Source organism: Penicillium verrucosum, assembly GCF_028828655.1.
Source record: "Penicillium verrucosum strain IBT 35672 chromosome Unknown utg000004l_segment0_segment0, whole genome shotgun sequence".
Lineage (NCBI taxonomy): Eukaryota > Fungi > Ascomycota > Eurotiomycetes > Eurotiales > Aspergillaceae > Penicillium > Penicillium verrucosum.
In genome coordinates this window covers 1938561-1957545 of record NW_026643213.1, presented here as the reverse complement: position 1 = coordinate 1957545, position 18985 = coordinate 1938561, and the positions used below count along the sequence as shown (strand labels likewise).

The following is an 18985-nucleotide window of genomic DNA, read 5'->3' as shown; positions in this document are numbered from 1 at the left end:
TGAAGTGTGTAGGGTGAGTTACGCAAACTATATCTTACATCGAGCTACCAGGGAAGAACCTGTTCCTTAGAGGTAGAAAAGGATAAATATTGCCCGCAACTGTAGTATTTCGCCAGGGACTGGGAATTGGGGACGGGTGAGTGGTTGATTGAAATTTCCGGTTGTGTGTCATATCTCGATGTAACAACATCCCACGCCGGCCTGGTTCCTGGAATATGACCCCGTTGGAATCAGACAGGTCGGGTTTGTAACTCGATACAGCCACAGTTGTATCCTGTTAAACCTACATGCACTCCGTACAGAGTACATTGTTACTGTTCCAATGCAACGTTGTATCGGGAAACTGAGTTTTGACATTATAGCGATGACCTAAGCCCATAGTCAATGTTAATACCCGAAGTCTGTTGTTCAGGTCATGTCCCACGCTGCTGTTTCAGTCTCTGACCACTTTACACTATCTAAGACTTGGAACATACATTGTACTTTAACTGAGGAATTGGCTTAGTATAGCAATTTAGACTTTGTTTTAGGATGTTCTAGTTGAATATATTCGAGCCGTAAATATAGAATGGCGTCCATCACCAATTGAAACGGTGGCTTGCTGTTATGCCCTGCCAAGATAGTTGAAAGCCAATCCCACATGGATATCTTGGTAGTTTCTCTAAGCCTTGAGACGGCATTGGCTGGGCTTATATAAGATGCTATCTGCAGGTCTCATAGATCGATCGGATGAGCGGTAACTCAGAGACATTGTGAAAAAGTCTGGTCTAGATCGAGACCAGGAAAGGAAGGTGTTTGAGCATTTCTACATCGTCGGTCAAATTAGTCATGCCAGATCTGACTGATGAGTTTAGCTTATACCTCGTATCGAGAGGATTCCCTGACACACTCTCCGGTTTTGGATATATCCCTATGCTCCGCGATCCAACCATACTGTTGCTTTGCCACATATTCCAATTGACGGGTAGTTCGTTAGTGGCAGGAATAAATTACCATTTTTGGCTTAGTGACATGTATTGTTGTATTTATACTTGATACGAAAAGTTGAAAATTACTACAATACAGTATTCTCCATGGACTCCATATAACTAGCTTACCTAGGTACCTCCAACAAAGACGGCATTTATAGGATAGAAGGTGAAAGAGAAAAATTTTCATTCCGTACTTTGCTGCAAAATCATGAAAATTCAAATGGGCTAAGTAATCTAAAAATCAACTCGTAAAATCATAAAACAAAATGAGTGAAAATCAATAACATGCTAGCTATACCAAAAAGAATATGTGCACATACTCGCTCGACCCAATTTACCTCACCAGTGCACATCATACTAAAGCAAGTAATCTAAAGACAGAAATTCAAAAGTTCAAGCTGCCATCAGATCGACAAACTCAGTCCACCTGGCACCAAATGAGGCATAATAGTCAGTGCTAAGATGGGTGATATACACCTCATCCGCAACCTGGCGCACCTGCTTGACCAGACTGCGGAGGGCCTTGCCCTCGACAGCATCAGGCACGGAGTGAACGATGGCACATAGTTGGGTACGATTGCTGTCCGCGATATTGGTGAACATCCTGGCACCTTGCCGTTCCTGGAACGTAGTGTAGGCAGCTTCGAACACAACGGTTGAATCTGCTGTTGCTAGGTACCGAGAATCGGGAACAGCGCCGGGGTTATGGACAACCTGATGGTTTTAGTTAGCTTAATGGACTTCGCCTATGTATCCCAGAAGGGGAAACCATTATGAGACAGGCCGGGATGGGATATGTGGTGTTGGGATAAAAATAAAGCCATAGTGTGGCTCAAGTGATACGGGAATAGTAAACAGAAGAAATTAAAAAAGCAAATCTTGACGTAAAAATAAAGAAACGAAAAATAGGTCTAAGATGATGCGAGACAGGGAGTCTCGGAAGAATTGCAATACTCACAAATTGATCGGGACCAAGATCATCAAGGTCCTTAACAAAGTCCGTCAGCCCTTGCAAATACGTCAAGGTTTGAGGTTCGTATTGCTGGGGTGTTTCATCGAAGAAGATTCCGCGGACCGCCAGGTTGGGATCGGAGGAATTAGCCGGCCAGTCGGCATAGGTTTGGATATCCTTGCGAACAGCAGAAACGTTGCGGTTTCCGTATGAGGTATACACATAGCCCAAAAGACGCACATTTGCGTAAGCAGTGAGCTTTGGGATCTCACGGGTGTAATTGCCATCCGGGAGAGAGTCAGGCCCCGGGCCGTTCCCTGGGTTGATTACAACGGTAAAGTTGACATCGGGGTGGGTAGATATCCTGTGGCGTTTAGTAGCTGTATGTGATGGTATGATTTGACGCCCGAACGGCACGACAGGCATTATGCCGCGGGCTACCGGCTGGGGTAGAGAGCAATCCAGTAACTGGGAGGGAAACAGAACTTGAGATGGAAAGGGATAGAAACATACACATTTTCCAGCGGAGCCCACGCCTCAGGAGCAGGATACACGTAGAGTGGTACGAAGACCTTCGCTTTGGGACCCATGTTATCTTTCTTAAGAGTAGTGACGACAACAGAGGGAACAACGGCCACAATAATCACAATTAGAACCACGATTGCCAAGATGAGACGAGAACGCTTCGACTTAAGACATGTCCGCTTGCTCACGTGTTTTTCAGGGTCAGACATATTGGCTACAGAAAGAAAGAGGAAATGAAGAGAGTGGGTTCGTGAGCACTACCGGTTACATATGAGCAAGAAGTTTTCAAAGACGGGTGGCCAACAAAAAATAATACACATCGAAAGAGCTTGCTGGTCAACACGACCTTAGGCTGAGTGTCTCGCCGGCGAAAAATGGACCTGGCGCCTCGACCATATGCAGAAAGGGTCTTGGCTGAGACGTTGGAAATAGAAAGAAAATACGAAGGAAATATTTATTTATCTTTTTTTAAAAAAGAAAATGATATAAAGAAAAAAAAGAAAAACAATAATAATTCCATTATTATACTAGCTTGAGCTGAGGCCCTAACTTACAGGCAGCGAGACATACTTAGGGCATTTGGAGGTACAAAATGATATAGGCCCAGCCGCATATCTGGCCCACCAAGGGGCATCCTGCCCGATGGTTCTGTTCCAAGTTGTGCCTACTCCCCCCCTCTTACGGTCCCTTTGTGTTTTTTTATTCCGCTTATGCTTGTTTCTTTTGTTCCTTTTTCTTCTATTTTTGCCGGAGGTACTGTGCTAGACCCTCATTCGCCAAGGAGGGGTGGCATAATAGATGAACCCAAACAGAGAGAATCCGAGTGAGCCAACGCAAGTACCTCGCTTGTTTTGTATAAAACCTTGGTTAAGGGCCCACCGAAGAATAGGATATCTCAGTCTTGGTTATATAATAGCATAAAACATTTTCTCTCATTGTTTGAAGTGGTAGCATAACTTACCTATCATTCATTGTCGACTTCCCGCCATGATTGAGCCAACATCATTTTCCTCGTCGAGATCTGATAGCCCCCAAAGGTCCGATTCAAGCAGTCCTGTGCAATCTCATACCGCCATCGACACGCCCGCAACAGAGGCTGGAGACCCATTCGACAATCTCCATGACTTGTTGCGGAGAATCCCTTTGCAAAGCCACGTTCTTGTCACTGGTGGCCTCGGCTTTATCGGTAGTCACACCACGCTGGAGCTGCTCAAGGCAAACTATAACGTTATTGTGATCGATAATCTTAGCAACGCATTCGAGAATGTTTTCAACCGTATCAGCCTGTTGGCCAAGAAACATCACGAGGAGAATGGCACGAAAATGCCATCTCTCCGATTGCATGCACACGATTATCGCGACACCAAGGCTCTTCAGCCACTGCTTGAGGAGTACCAGCTCCCATCCAGGTGGGGAACTCCCAAGTCTGGAATCGCCGGAGTCATCCACTTCGCGGCGTATAAAGCTGTGGAGGAGAGCATTCGGAAGCCACTGAAGTATTACTCCAATAATGTTAGCGGCCTTGTCGACTTTGCCACAACACTTGGAGACTTCGGCATCAAGACGTTCATCTTCTCGTCTTCCGCCACCGTATACGGAACTCTGGCAACCTCGGGTCTTCCATTGAAAGAGGAACTCTGTGTTCACAAGGAAGAGTTGTACACAGATCACAAAGGCTCACAACAATCCATCCAACCTGGATGCACTGGAATCACCAACCCGTACGGACGCACAAAATGGATGTGTGAAACCATCCTGGCCGACCTGGCCGCATCAGACCCCGAATGGACTATTGTTGCACTCCGCTATTTCAACCCCGTTGGCTGTGATTCTTCCGGTCTTTTGGGCGAAGACCCAAGACAGGCACCAACAAACCTGCTTCCCGTCGTTGTCAAAGTCATGACCGGGCAGTATTCCGAACTCGCGATGTTTGGGACAGATTGGGAAACCGAAGATGGCACTGCCGTCCGTGACTTCATCCACGTTAGTGATCTAGCTCGTGGGCATATTGCCGCACTCAGTTCGGCCAACGAGGGCAAGCTGACAGAGAATTTCCGCACATTCAACCTCGGAACTGGAAAGGGAAATTCCGTGATGGATGTGGTCAGCACTATGGAGTCTGTTATTGAGAAGCCCATCCCCCGACGTGCTGCGCCACGTCGCGAAGGTGACGTTGGAGCCTGCGTTGCGGTCGTCGACCGGTCATCGGAAGAGCTTCAATGGAAGACAGAAAAGAGCCTGAAGGATGCATGCCAGGACATCTGCAACTTCTTGGATGTCAGTGGCCTGTCTTCATAGCGCGGTCCTCGTACTGTTGGTCCGATATCAGTTGTGTTTTGTTTGTTTTCTCACCTGTTCTTAATATACCTGCTCACTGGAACAATAACCCTTTGGAGGTATGTGTTTTAATACGGTCATTGTCTTTTTTTTTGTTTTTCTAGCATGTCGATTAGAGTTGCATTACTCGCGAGCATTCTTGGTCTGTCCGTGGGACGTTTTCCCATTTGGATGTACAGAATCCATCTCTTTGTCGCGATATGCGAATTGAATAAAAGTTGGCATTTGATTCTTAGAATTTGTAGCAAGTATTCTCAGAGAACATAACTGGATGATATGTGTGCTATCACGTGATATCGAATATTACGTCTGGACACAACCGGTGTGGGTGACGAGGTCGGGACAAGAAATAGTAGGAGTCATAGTGTACTGAAGATATTAATCTGTGACAAATATAATCTATGAACAGATCAGACCGTTGCAAGGAGTGAAGCTGTTGTATGCCATAAAGGCTGGTATATCACGTGACTGATCTCCGTCTTGGCATCAAATATGGCCGCAGTTTTCTGCGACAGCTCTGTCTCCGCGCGTGTCTTATTGCATCTTCAACGCAATTGGGTTTCATTGTCGTCCAGGGCTTCTCTTGAACCATTTGATACTGTCCTAGCCTATTCTCCACCTTTTTCTGAATTATCTCGTCACAATGATCTGCAAAAGCTGCCGCACGACAATGTTGTCCCGATTCAACCAGCAGCCAGTGGTCCGGACGGCTTCAGCATGCGCGCGCCAGCTGCCTCTGGTCCGTAGCCAATTCCGCTCATATAGCAGTGATAACAACCCTCCTGTGGCTGCTACTCCTCCTCCGCCCTCCCCCCGCCAACCCACGGTCGGCGACCTCACAACCCCGTCCGCCATCTCCTCCGCTACCCCCGGCGTTTCTCAGCCTTTGAGCACCCCCGAAGGTGTCCACACCGATGCCAACCCCGGAGCTCCAACAAAACCCACTGCCGTACGCGCACCGAGCAGTTGCCCGGCTGGAACCAAACTGAACGGACTCAACTACTTCAAGAACAAGCCGGATGTCTTCGCCAAGGAAGATTCTGAGTACCCAGATTGGCTATGGAACCTCTTGGGAGATTCCACCAAGGACGCAAAGACTAAGCAGGGTGGTGTTGACCCAAGCAGTAAGTTATCTCCTGGATTTCCGGTTTTTCGCAAGATGCTTACCCTGTCGTAGCCTTGAACAAGAAGCAAAGAAAGCGTTATGAAAAGAAGCTGGCCGCCCGTACTGGCCCCCTCGCCGCTAAGATCCCCGCCCACCACCACGCTCACGATATCACTCCCGCACCCTACAACCGCGACGCTCCTGAAGCGGATGCCATGGCCGATGCCACCGAAGGCTTCGAACAGCGCTCGGAGATTATCAAGAGTGCACGCGATGCCAGACGGAAGTCCATTAAGGAGTCCAACTTCCTCCGCGGTCTGTAAGCTCGTTCTATGTCGATTCAAGTGGAACACATGAAAGCGATTGTACTTTTCTTGTTGGGGTTGTGTCGCAGGCGCCCAGAACCGCTTCAATGCTGTTGGATATTGGATAGACCGGGCTCTTTGGAGCATCCGGGATGTATTATTACATTGATTTATTTTTCGATTGTGCTATATATCAAATGATATTTGTCTTAGATCTACGCTCGTCGCAAAGTATCCCGAACAGCCACCCCCATCATTGAGAAAGTCAAGGTATATAACTTACTGGGGAATGGGCCAATCCTTCTCCTCCCCCTGCCCTTCAAGCCAAGGCAAACAAGCTTCATAAAGCGTTTTGAACTCCCCCTCCCCAAGAAGAAGCATCTTGTCAAAGACGTCCTGGTCAAAGCGCTGGAACCAAGCCAAAATTGCGGCGAGAATCATATCCGCATAGCCAGCCCTTTCACCCTCTAAAAAGGGCCCCTGCTTTCCTTCCTTACCCTTGAGCATCTTAATCAGCGCCTCGGCCTCCTTCTCAATAATCTGCCACAAAGCAAGCAACTCCGCCTCATCCGTCGGCCTAACCTCAGAAAGCGGCTTCCCGAAAGCCACAGTGCGCGTCCGGATAAAGTACTCCCGTCCGCGCTCATCTAGTCTAGATGGAACGTTGGGAATAAGCAGCGACCTGTAAGTCGGTGACATCAAGCTCACTATCTTCAGCACGGCGACCATGAGCGAATAGCTTGCGTCGCCGGAGGGGAAGAGCGGCGGCGACGGGTACAGCTTATCAATGTACAGGGCGATCGGCTCGGAATCCATAAGCACACCGTCGGGGTTGCTCGTTATCGACCCCTTGTGGCTGATTGCTGGTAGTGTGTAAGGTGTCGCTGACTCGCCAGGTGAGACGCCATGGGCCTTGAGTAAAGGTGCGATGTCGGGGTATGATACCCAGCTTTGGGTGTAGGGGATTCCTTTAAAGTTGAGGACCATTCTGGTCCGGAGGGTGTGGGGGGACCATGACTTGGAAGGGCCTGGTTGGGTTAGAGGTTTGTTTTTGTAGAGAGAGTCATCTAACTTCGGGGCTGCTCCGTACCGGGTAGGTCTGATAGGAGGTCGAAGAAATGGATTTTGGATTCAGTCATTGTGTAATTGGTAATTGTATTCAACTTATATGTCTTTAGGGTTGAAGTTGAAATGAGTGTCCTGATTGTTGAGAGGTAGTTTCTTCCTCATGTATACAACAGACTTCGGGAGCGGGGGTAATTGATTTATCAGCTGGAACGGAGTTTAGTAACTCGGGGAAGAATACCAAGTTGCTGATAAGAAGGCTTTTTATTCTTTTAATAGATGAGAGCTAATAGCTAATAGCTAGTAGCTAAATAGCTAAATAGCTAATGGGCTTGCTATTAATCTGATACTTTCATGGCTCGTGTTAAGCTATGAAGCTATGAAGCTATGGAGATAATATTGAACAAATCCATATTTCCTATCCAAGCTATACTCGGGCTCGAACTAAAGATACATTTATCAGGGATTTAAGATTTATTTGGACTCTTGAAAGTTGAATGTTGAAAACATACTCCACGATGATATAGGCAGAGGGGCACCACGTTGGCAGTGGGGAGACGCACGGGTCACTTTAGGATTTTCTCCTGACATCCACGACAAAGTCATTTCTACATCGTGGGACATCGATGTTCTATTCGATCTAAAGTTCAATACATAACTGGCAAACTGAAACAACGCGGGGCAATCCTTTGCCAATAACCCTACCCCTCCACATACCCAACCATAAGGTATCTCTTAGCATACTCCCTGCCGGAACAGAACAGCCCACCAACAATACACCAGTGCAAAATGGAGAAAGTCGAAGCTCTCGTGGACCGTGCTAAACACCTCGTACTCCACGAGCCACCCGAGACACCGTCACACACCGTGGACAAATTCCACCCATCTTTGGATGATCATATTCAGAAGATCTACAAGTCTGTTGATGCATATGCTCCAACTACCAACTACTTCCTCCAAGAAATACAACATGACACTGCCGTTACAACTTCTTCCGAGCCAGTTGCCGACGTTTTGGATTCTTTGGATGCCTTTCGTGCATACATGAAGGATGCGAACTCGTCTGCGATGGCACTAGAAGAAGCCCTCGATCTTTCTGCGCCCATTTCAGATTACTTTATCTCGTCGAGTCACAACACTTATTTAACGGGCAATCAGCTGTACGGTGACGCTGCTGCTAGTGCCTATACATCTGTGAGTTGATACTTCGAAGAATGATCCTACCATTTACGCTCCATGAATGTTATGTTATGACTTCCTAAGACCTGGAATTTATGATTGGCTCATGCTCCAATAGGTCCTCCTCCGCGGCTGCAGGTCCGTCGAGATTGATGTCTGGGATGGAGAATCGGACACCTCCAACTCAAGCGACAGTGAGAGAGATAGCGACAGTAGCAGCAGTGATTCGGAGACGGAAGAGAGGACGAAGGGTGGGGAGAGCCGCCGAGAAAAACCCGCCAAAGAACAGAAACAGTCATTCTCGTCGAAATTGGAAGCTAAACTTGGTGGCGTCCTTCGTCGCAAATCCGTAAAGTCGCCCCAGCGACCATCGGACGAAGAGACCGCGACGAGCCACATGCCTGTTCCTGCTGAGCCTCGTGTTCTGCATGGCCATACCCTAACCAAGGGAACGACATTCCGTGAAATCTGTTATGCGATCCGTGACAGTGCATTTGTTGCCAGTGACCTTCCACTGGTCATTAGTCTCGAGGTACATGCGTCTCTTGAGCAGCAACAGACGATGGTCGACATCATGTTGGAGGCGTGGAAAGGACTGCTTGTGGATGCTCCTCCAGATGATGGGAAACTTCCCTCGCTAGCTGATCTGAAGAATAAGATCTTGATTAAGAGCAAATGCATTCCATTCAATCCCGAGGACGAGACTCCCGAGGGAGAAGCTCTGACGCCGCAGAACTCCGATGATAAGTCCTCGGGGCAGCAGCCGCCGAAGCCATCAAAGATTCTTGACGCTCTGGCCAAGCTGGCAGTTTATACTCGCGCGTATCACTTCAGCCATTTTGATCAACCGGGTATGCATCACCATTGTAAGATACGGCCATGAAGACGATGCTAATTTGGTTAACAGAGGCCAAAGTCCCTCTCCATGTGTTCTCGCTCTCCGAGAAAGCAGCGCGAGAAGCCCATGTCAACCAGCGCGACGCCTTGTTCGAGCACAACCGAACATCTATGATGCGTATCTACCCGTATGCATTCCGAGTCACCTCATCAAACCTTGATCCAACATTCTATTGGCGGCGCGGTGCTCAGCTGGTAGCATTGAACTGGCAGAACCTTGATAAGGGCATGATGCTCAATCACGGAATGTTTGTCGGAACCCACGGCTGGCGACTGAAGCCCTCTGGCTACCGAAGTGAGAAAGTTTCTCCGACAGATGTTATCGAGCGCCGCAATTTGACCCTCTCAATCGAGATATATGCCGCGCAGGATCTCTCTCTGCCGCCGGGCGACCACAGCGAGAGGGGATTCAAACCCTATGTGAACTGCCAACTGCACGTCGAAGAACCCGAAGACGATGCAACCCCGGACCAGGACGACGCCAGCTCTGACACGGAGAAGAGCAGCTACAGACGGTGCACGAAGAGTTCTTCGGGTCGGAACGCGGACTTTAAGGGCCAGAAATTGGAGTTCCCGACCGTGACGGGGATCATTGAGGAGCTGAGTTTCCTACGGTTAGTCTTTCTTTTTCGATTTCTTGCTTACATCGATGTATCGAGCAATTCCCCTCGTGCTTTGTCCTCTTCCTTGCTCTACAAGACTTCCCCTTGCTGCATTTCTACCTTCCGTCACATGAGTCCGTCTCTTCGAGTATGCAGGCATAAACACTGCATTGTGATACCCGTCAAAAGAACGCATGCACTTTCCCGCATCACATAAACATGACGACAGGGCTTGATATTTGCTTCTTCTGGGCTTCCTCCTTGGTAACAAGATGCATTATCTGGACTTGGGCTCAGCAAGGCGGGCCTGTAACTTTCCTTAGCCATCACCCCCACTATCATGCACACTACCCCCTATAATGCGTTTCACATTCCAAGATGCAAGCATTATGTATAAACAAGTTACTGATTCGATCTACTTTATTTTTAGGATCAAGATCAAGGACGACGAGATCGGTCGGGATCCATTGGCTGCGTGGGCTTGCATCCGACTTGACCGGCTGCGGGAAGGCTATCGGCTGATTCATCTCCACGAATGCGCTGGCGAGAAGAGTGGTGGTTTCTTGCTAGTTAATATTGTGAAGCAGGTTACTTAACTAGCCAGAATATATCATGTTATCATGTTATCACCGAAGTATGTGCAATAGTCTTTCCAATTGTTAATCTTAATAGTATTAATGTATTGGGTACGGCAAATTGTGAGATGGAAAGCAAAGACGCCATTCAAACGAATACGCTAAGACCGTCAATTGTCTTTGGGCAGAGTTTGGGCATCATGTCGTACAGCGCATTTCCACATTAGGAGCATCAGGAACAAAAAGGTTACAGAAAGGGCACGTCAACATCTGACAAATGTGATAAGTCTTTCGGCATGTGTATCACAAGCTCATTTCGATCTCATTTCGACATGGCCAGAGACGACAGGGTACAGATTAGCGATCGTGATTGTGAGATGCCATTTATGCCAGTCAGCGTGCATATCTGATTCGAGGACGTTACACAGAAACAATGGCACGTTGGCATTTGGACTTTCCTCGATTTTCGATTTTCGAGACTGCATTGTGCAGAGCCGTGGACGCAGCAGCAGCAGTTTGACGAAAAACAAACAGTTTCGAGTCGAGGGTGTCTGAGTAAAGGCATAACGACCGAGCTTTGAGTAGATCATATCTTGTTTTAGCTAGGCGGTACCGTTGGCATCTAAAGTGGGTGCATCTGGAGGTCCTACTCCGTGTTTTATGCGATGTTGTGCTAGTGTCGTATATCACTTTAGAACCTGGAACCCATTTAATTATTAGCCGCATGATATGCATTGTACCGATGCCGCGCATGAGTATGATGAAACAGGGTTTAGTATGCCAGTTTCCCGAGGGGCGCCAAGGTAGATGTGCATATCGCGATCTGTTACTTCAGTGGGTTCTGGGTAGTCGCTTCATTTTGCTAGGTCGGCTATGTGATAACTTACTATAAGACTCCGACAAGCGAGAGAAAAGTAGCGATGATAGGTTAGATGGAGTATAATGGACCAAAGGGCGTTCAACAAAGATGATTGTTGGCAGTATATGGGTATGGGTAAGAACGTGGGGTGGCAGTCCGACCTTGGCCTTCGGGTCACATTAGCCTACATGTATGTACGGATAGTAGTTACGTTGGTGAACTAAAAAGATGCTTGCATGCTGCGTGCCATATCCCCCCCTCCCCACCGTGGGGCTCAGGTTCATATCATGTACGGAGTAGAAGATCGGTGAGAGTGACTGTAAAGGTTGAAATCACCACGGAGTATAATCATATCACCTTGAAGAGCTCAACATCAAGAGCGATCAATGTGCCAAGCGATATGCATCAGATTGATCAACATGGCTAGTGGGGACTAACAGATATGTCAAGTTGACCGGTAAATCCTCCGACAAAGTTGCCAAATATGATCACACGTCGTTTGAAGGATAATATGAGACGTCTACTCCGTACGGAGTACGGCTGTTCTTGGGATTCCTCACGAAGTACGAAGTAGTTGATTAGTTAGTTGGTGAATGACAAGTCTTGTAGTTCTTCATATTTCTTCAGACAGTTATTTGTCATTTGACAGATGGAAGGGTTCATGCATAACAGGGTGACAATATCTGCCCTGGGGACCAACGGGCTCTACACCGAAATGGCCAATGATCGGACCAGATCGTCAGTTTGAGAAGTGGAGGGGGATCCATGTTGAATACCATCAACCAATCACAGTAGAACACTAGACCCATCTTGGATCTATTATAGGGTTCAAGCGTTCTGGGGTTGATACGTCAACTCTTAAATGTCTGCTGAGAGTTGCAATCCTAGTCTCCCCCTCCCCCTTTTTTTCCCTTTTCCAAGTATCGGTGAATTGATGCAAGTTACCGAGGCTCAATTAAAGCATTTTTTTAGTCTCATCCTCTTGAATTGTTGATCATTTGAGCTTTAGGAAGCAAATATCAAAAAGAGGCCTCGGGAGGTACCGAGGAAGTTACTGTCATTGGCTTTAGTGGGCCAGTGGCGTATACAAAGAGGGTAGGGGGGTCGTGATGACTCTGTTTTTGGCTCATTTTTGGTGTTGATGTTCGTGCAGCAAAAGGCCAAGCCGTCAGGACGAACATCCATATCCTGTCACTGGCTGATATCATTGGGGGAGAAACAGAGAAGTGAGCTGAGTGGGAACTACCGAATGTGTCCTAAGTTTTTGATATTAATTTTGAGATCACAATTTTTTCTTTTTTCTTTTCTTTTTTCCTTTTTAATTTTTTTCTGATTCATTTCTTTGCCTTTGATTAGCCAGTGTAAACTAGATCTATTCCTCGCTTTCGCTCTCTTCCCTCGCTTTCCGGGTCTTATAAGGACCCCTCCTCATCCTATTCCCATGACTTTATCTCCAGACTTCAACCTAAGAGAAATCTAACGCTATTCTCGGATTTCGGCAAAGAACTCTATTCATACCCTTCTCTCTCCTTTCTTGACCCCAATTACCATGACTTCCTCCAAATGTGCCGCACCGGTGTGCTCAAACTCCTCTACCGCCACCAAGGTTCGTATTCCCATACTGCGTCATGAATGTGGTACTTCTACTACTTCTATCCAACCATACTAACTATCCCACAGATGCCAGGTGTGCGATGCCCCAATTGCCAAGCGCAGGGGAAAGAAGTATGGGTTATCCCAGGCAAGAATTGTCACATCTGTCACACGCCTTGTGCATGATAGGCCCGGGATCCTGTGTTGCACATCTCCCACAAAAGAGACCGTGTGCAGTCATGCGCACTCATGCTTTCCGGACGTGATCTGGTTCTTTCACATCATAACATCTCCCAATCATATGGAGACTTTTGAATCTCAAGAATCTCGAGAATGAATTCAATACATCCGACCACACGGCGGGAGGGCCTGCGAATATTCTGGAGATCGACACCCACACTGACTTGGCATTGGGTAAACCTCAGGCGAAAGGCAGAATAGGGTTCTACCGTGGTGTTTCTATCTCTGTTTCTGTTTCTCTTTTCTTTAGCGATTTTTAATCATGAGATACGACATTTTTGCTTTCCTTTCAGTCGATAGTGTTGCGAATATAATCAGGTGCTATCTTACCATCAGGCCAAGTACAACGCTTTATCGGATCAGGTAGGGGTATCACACACGTTAAATTGGGCTTGTTCAAGTACTTTTGTCTTGCATATACAATATGTGCATACAAAATAGTAGGTAAGTTCCATAGTCCCACGTGGGAGTTCTGAGATCAACCTGATCCTGTTTGTCAGGACTGGCAGCTAGTTACAGATAGTTAGTTTCCTCTCCCTCTTCTTCTTTTCCCCTTCTTCTTCAGCAGTTAGGGCTTACAATACAGTTGCATTGCGCTCTCTCTTCTCTTGGCTTCTCATTATGTTGTAGAGTTTCCAGACTCTATGACATCATTCACCCATACCTTACTATGTATTCCCTTACTATAGACACCCGTGGACAGAGTGCCAGGCGGGCATTCAGTAAGCCACTACATGGGTAGGTACTGATGTGGAGCTGAGTACATGCATCCATATGACTCGTATGCGTATGATGTGTTCTATCTCTTTTTTTTTTGGGAATTCCGGGGTAGGCAGATGGTTAAAAAAGGATGTAGCTCTTCAGAGTTAGTGGTATTCTATAACGCAATCTAGGCATTTTATGTGGTATTATAACAAAGTCAAGTCAAAACAAGGCCAACAAACCTCCAGGGCTATACTTACTCCTAGGCTCGTTCATAAAGCGGCAAGCGATAAGCCCCAAAACAGCAAGGAAAATGTTCCGGACTTGCCATTTATCCAGTACGTATACATCACCCTTCAACTTCAACTTTCATATTTCATTGCATCCACAAGAAACTGACACTGAAAATCATAATCCAACCCGTCATGACGGAGAAGTATCCCACCGGAACCCGCGCTGAGAGTGAGCGTCTCGTCCGCGAATGGGGGTTTCGACATATCTTCACCTGGACAGATGGAAAGTATGTACAGGGATGTTTTTTTCTTTTTTTTTTTTTTTTTTTTTTGGAGATGATATACCCAAAATGTGGAATACTGGATTTTGAATCACCGATAGCAAATCGGTCTCTCATGCCCGAGCGCATATATACCCATGCTGACCTTGCCCATCAGCAACGCCTATTATTCCCCGCACTCGCATAGCGGCCTGACAACACACCTTATCCGCCGTGGATCTCTAACAATCACTTACCCTGATGATAATGTGAAATTCTATAACGGGGAAGTTAAAAAAGAGACGTTTCGTGTTGGAGAGAGGGTTGATGTTCCTGCGGGAAAAGTTCATGAGGTTTGGATTGGGGATGAAGGGTGTGAATATGTGATTGGAGAGTAGGAAGTGTTGAACAATCTCTCATGTATGCATGTTTGCTACAGACTGGGCCTTTTGCTTATTATTTGCTATTTGCTAGTTTGTTTGCTACAATTGAGCAATGTTTAGATGGTTTTAGCAGGGTATAACTAGTTATAACCCCCTACATTTCTAGGTGAATCAATTGACAATTCTTCTCCTGTTCTCTTCCACACAGTGGTATTTACTACAACAGGTTATGAAGCCCTCTTTCTACCCCTGAATCATTTATTTTATCAATATCCATCAAGGATAGTGCTTCCTAGTATAGGCCTTGCTTTGGAACTCTTTTGCTGAACACTATATCTCACTTTTGGTTTATTTTTTGACTTCTTTGTCAAAATGACAACCCCCGAGAAGCGGGCTTTGCGACTATCTGACAACAACAACTGGCATGATGAAGAAGACATGCTGGTTAATGACCAAGCCGCCAGATGTTGGAACTTTTAATCTTTACAAAATTACCCCACCACTCTAAGAAAGACAGGATCATGACAAGTGGATCGACAAGGTTGAGAAGACCTTGGAGAGTCACAATTTGCATAATTTGATCAAAAGATCTATTCCCTGGCCGAACAGGAGAGATCCAAATAGTCAGAAGTGGAAGACTCTTTCCAAACAAGTGCGCACCTGGATGTCTAGTAGTATAGACAGCGACTTGATGGAAGAGATCAATGGACGTGAAACCCTATCACCTTTGCAGATGAACTTATGGAAGAGATTCGGGAGCATATGAAAGGTGAAAGCAGCAATGACAGCATTTAGAAAATCTCTCGAAAGAAATTTTCATCAAGTGATGAATTCATTGTTTCAATGAAAGCAACGTGTAAGACCCGCCTAGTAGACACGTAGATGCCTCAGGTTCCTTCCCTTTTTGGGTGACGGGCACCGTTTGCACTTTCCCCGTTTGTCTTCAGCCACTGGGAAGGTATAAATACCCCCTTCCCCCATTTCTCTCTCCTTTTGTTTCTTCCTTCTTCAACACCCCGGGTCCACATTGCACATCGTGGTTCCCGTTCTCCTGACTCTGGGTCCTGACTCTGGGTAAGTGCTGCGGTCCAGGTTAGTCTGCCAATAGATTGGGGCTTCGGCTCTAGTCTAGGCTACGCATGTCGACTTGTTCCTCTCGCGACCTCTGTGGATACAGACTGTAATCTCCTGGAGTCTCCGCTTCCTGTGAGCTCAAACCCTTTCTCCTGACTCCGGGCAAGTGCCGCGGTCTAGGTTAGTCTGCCAATAGATTGGGGCTTCGGCTCTAGTCTAGACACGAAACATGTCGACTTGTTCTACTCGCGACCTCTGTGGATACAGACTGTAATTTCCTGGAGTCTCCACTTCCTGTGAGCTCAAAACCGTGCTCTTTGAGCCAATTTTTGGAACCTATCGTACAGAGACAGCGCTCTGTTGCCTGAAGAATTCTCTGAGGGCATTCTCTTTTCTTGAAGGTTCCTTCTTTTACAGTCCCTTCGTGACTGCTGCACTCAGTGCTTGATGCTTTGTGGGCTCTGTCTAATTCATGTCAAGCTATCGTTCACTCCTGTCCCCTCCTTCTCCCCCTTCCCCTTCTCTTTGTCACGATTGACAATCGTTGGCTGATTTAAAGCCTGGAATTCCGCCTTATTATGCTCTTCAAACCATGTTGATAGAGCTAATGGAGGTGCCAGAACTAAACAGCCTTATAGTTGTGAAAGACAATGAGTTGAATGCAATCGAGAACCCAGTTACCATGATTACTATGATCGGTTTCCATCGATATAGTACGGCAATCCAGCCGAGCCCACAAAGGCCAGCTACCCCAGCTTCGAAATCAATGAAAAAGGGCGCCCTCGGAACGAGCGAAGGCTCATAACCTGACAGCGAGTCAGGAGAAGAGAGATCAGCAATGCAAATGGTATTCGTGCTAACTGCTGATGATCAACGTTGATGATGATGATGGATGAGAAGAAAAGGGGAAAAGAAGAAGAGAGGAGTCCTGACAAACAAGGTCATGTGATATGATCCCAACAGGAAGGATACCACTTTTGTTTCTACTCGATATATTTTGATCCATTTTTATTCCTTTGGAAATTCGTTGATGAATGTTTTGATGACATTAATGCCGAATGAGCTCAGCTCATTGTTTTGTTCTATTTGATGTTATTGAAGTCTAGTTTATGCCTCTATAATCTTATCATATATAACTATGCCAGACAATGTAGTCGTGTATCTAATGCAAAAATCGGAAATCAAGCCTGTAGCGCGGTCATTAGCATTCACTTTCACAGCAAAGGAGACAACTTCTAGACATACCTCTTGTTTCCAAGGTCTTTGTTCTCAACCACGTATCGCGATCGCTCTTCGCTCGACATTTTATCCCAAATAGCAGCATTTTGTCTAGAAGCAAATATTAGCAAATGCAATTTGACCGATCAGAGTGCACGGGTTGACATACTTGTTACGCCTCACATAGTAAATCTTAGCAGCGATGAATACTGCCATACTCCACACCGCAAGAGCCATAAGGACCCTATTACCGGTGTGATAATACGGCTTATCTTCGGCGCGGTAGATCTGAACGTGATGGTTAGTTATGATAGCTTGAGCACATAAGGGAACCGAAACCAAGACTAACGTTGTTACCAATGATGCTACTGGCCTGCACCGTCATGTTGTAGACAGCAGTAGCAACCGTTCGCGTCCTCACAGAGCCTGCATTGCGGGATGTAATTGCGACAACAATAGCGTGCACGTAAGGCATACCAATCAACATAATCAGCAGAACCCAACGAACCCAAGGACTGGCACTCTCAGAGATAGTCTCCAACGCGATCAACAGGACCAGAGCCCAAAGCTCAGCACCGACACCAAGCAGAAGTCGCTGATTAAAGCGCTCTGATATCCAAGTCCACAACAGCAGATTCACAATGAAGATCACATACGCCGGGATGGTGAGCAGGTTCGTGTTGAAAGTGCTGAAACCGAGCGACTTCAGTTCCAGACTGATGTACGACGTAGCTGGTGTATTGGGGATCATCCACGTCAGACCGAGTAGGTAGATGAGCCACATGTCGTAGTCCTTCAGGGCCTGCCAGAGGAGCTTGGGAGTAACGGCCTGGCGATTGTGCATGGATCCCTTGCTAGGGTCATCGCGGAGTACACGATTAACCATGATTTTCTCCTCGTGTTCATTGAACCAACCGTTCTTCCCGCGGAACCGGCCGGCGGTTTGCGTTGGTGAAGGTGGCATCCAGAACGCAGCGGCGATACCGATCAACCCGGTAATCAAACCCTCCAGGGCAAACAGGTATCGCCAGCCACCTGTGCCATCTGATTGTCGAATGTGGAGGAAGCCGAAAGCAAGGAAAGCACTGACAATTGCGGTTGCTTCATATGTCATCCAGAAGAAGCTGAGCCGGATAGGCAACTCCTTGGATTTGTACCAGAATGACAGGAAGAGGATGGTGTCTGGAATAAAGCCACCCTCGAGAAGACCGAGCATAGCGCGGGTCGCGAAGAATCCGCTCTTGTTTTGGATAAATGCCTGGCACGACGCGATGATACTCCAGCTTATCATTTGCACGGGAATCCAGCGATCGGGACCGACCCATTTCGATATGAGCTGGGAGGGCAGCTCGGCGAAGAGGAATGTTAGATAGAAGATCGTTTGGCCAGTGTTGTAGTCGTTTGTGCTCATGCCGAGGTCGTCTAGCATATTGTCTGATGTGGCTTGGACGACATTTCCACGGTCGAGCTGGAGCGCAAAGAAAGTCACACAGGCAAATGTGCAAATTCGCCAGTCAATCTGTTAAACAGGTCAGTTATTATGTACACAATGCACGCGGGCTTGAGTAGCTTATACCTTTCTAACAACGGCTGTCTCTTCTTGCTCTGTCCACTCAAAGTCCGGGTCCCAGCGATGGGCACCCTCATATTCAGAAATGGGCTTGTAGAACCGCGGGTCCTCCGTGGTATCGAAAGCGCAGTCGGTCTGCTTGGCGCGAGGACCGTCATACGTCGACGAAGACGAAGACTCTGCGGATGAGACTCTCGGGGCACCCTTAGAGTCACGGCCCTCGGCATCGGAGGCCGTTGCCTTGGCTTCTTTAACCGTCATCTCGCAGTATCGGGATTGGGACTTAGACTACGGATGGGAAAAAAGAAGCATTACTTGGTTGGATGGACATCAAGCCCTA

At 47.1% G+C, this 18985-nt stretch overlaps 9 protein-coding genes across 9 annotated transcripts; 6 read left to right on the top strand and 3 right to left on the bottom strand.

Moving 5' to 3' along the window:
* Positions 1-1364: 1364 nt before the first annotated feature.
* On the bottom strand, positions 1365-2657 carry N7516_010153 (spherulation-specific family 4 protein; the record flags this gene model as incomplete). The annotated part of the gene is made up of 3 exons (XM_057222872.1): positions 1365-1685; positions 1930-2287; positions 2437-2657. The coding sequence occupies 3 exons, from the start codon at positions 2655-2657 to the stop codon at positions 1365-1367; spliced, it is 900 nt and encodes a 299-aa protein (XP_057070093.1).
* A 778-nt stretch (positions 2658-3435) lies between these two features.
* On the top strand, positions 3436-4746 carry N7516_010152 (NAD-dependent epimerase/dehydratase family protein; the record flags this gene model as incomplete). The annotated part of the gene is made up of 1 exon (XM_057222871.1): positions 3436-4746. The coding sequence occupies one exon, from the start codon at positions 3436-3438 to the stop codon at positions 4744-4746; it is 1311 nt and encodes a 436-aa protein (XP_057070092.1).
* A 682-nt stretch (positions 4747-5428) lies between these two features.
* Positions 5429-6213, top strand: N7516_010151 (mitochondrial 54S ribosomal protein mL54; the record flags this gene model as incomplete). Its single annotated transcript, XM_057222870.1, has 2 exons — positions 5429-5909; positions 5963-6213. The coding sequence occupies 2 exons, from the start codon at positions 5429-5431 to the stop codon at positions 6211-6213; spliced, it is 732 nt and encodes a 243-aa protein (XP_057070091.1).
* Positions 6214-6474: 261 nt separating this feature from the next.
* N7516_010150 (glutathione S-transferase family protein) lies at positions 6475-7334 on the bottom strand (the record flags this gene model as incomplete). The annotated part of the gene is made up of 2 exons (XM_057222869.1): positions 6475-7223; positions 7286-7334. 2 exons carry the CDS (start codon positions 7332-7334, stop codon positions 6475-6477), a joined length of 798 nt encoding a protein of 265 aa, XP_057070090.1.
* Positions 7335-8049: 715 nt separating this feature from the next.
* N7516_010149 (putative phosphoinositide-specific phospholipase C) lies at positions 8050-10534 on the top strand (the record flags this gene model as incomplete). Its single annotated transcript, XM_057222868.1, has 4 exons — positions 8050-8454; positions 8558-9290; positions 9347-9950; positions 10369-10534. The coding sequence occupies 4 exons, from the start codon at positions 8050-8052 to the stop codon at positions 10532-10534; spliced, it is 1908 nt and encodes a 635-aa protein (XP_057070089.1).
* Positions 10535-14332: 3798 nt separating this feature from the next.
* N7516_010148 (uncharacterized protein) lies at positions 14333-14798 on the top strand (the record flags this gene model as incomplete). The annotated part of the gene is made up of 2 exons (XM_057222867.1): positions 14333-14427; positions 14579-14798. 2 exons carry the CDS (start codon positions 14333-14335, stop codon positions 14796-14798), a joined length of 315 nt encoding a protein of 104 aa, XP_057070088.1.
* Positions 14799-15155: 357 nt separating this feature from the next.
* Positions 15156-15549, top strand: N7516_010147 (uncharacterized protein; the record flags this gene model as incomplete). Its single annotated transcript, XM_057222866.1, has 2 exons — positions 15156-15227; positions 15301-15549. The coding sequence occupies 2 exons, from the start codon at positions 15156-15158 to the stop codon at positions 15547-15549; spliced, it is 321 nt and encodes a 106-aa protein (XP_057070087.1).
* A 77-nt stretch (positions 15550-15626) lies between these two features.
* On the top strand, positions 15627-16569 carry N7516_010146 (uncharacterized protein; the record flags this gene model as incomplete). The annotated part of the gene is made up of 2 exons (XM_057222865.1): positions 15627-15653; positions 16417-16569. Coding segments are annotated over 2 exons (180 nt in total), but the record flags the coding sequence as incomplete, so codon positions are not given.
* Positions 16570-17019: 450 nt separating this feature from the next.
* Positions 17020-18906, bottom strand: N7516_010145 (putative transporter; the record flags this gene model as incomplete). The annotated part of the gene is made up of 5 exons (XM_057222864.1): positions 17020-17044; positions 17103-17186; positions 17245-17363; positions 17425-18594; positions 18652-18906. 5 exons carry the CDS (start codon positions 18904-18906, stop codon positions 17020-17022), a joined length of 1653 nt encoding a protein of 550 aa, XP_057070085.1.
* Between the last annotated feature and the right edge of the window lie 79 nt (positions 18907-18985).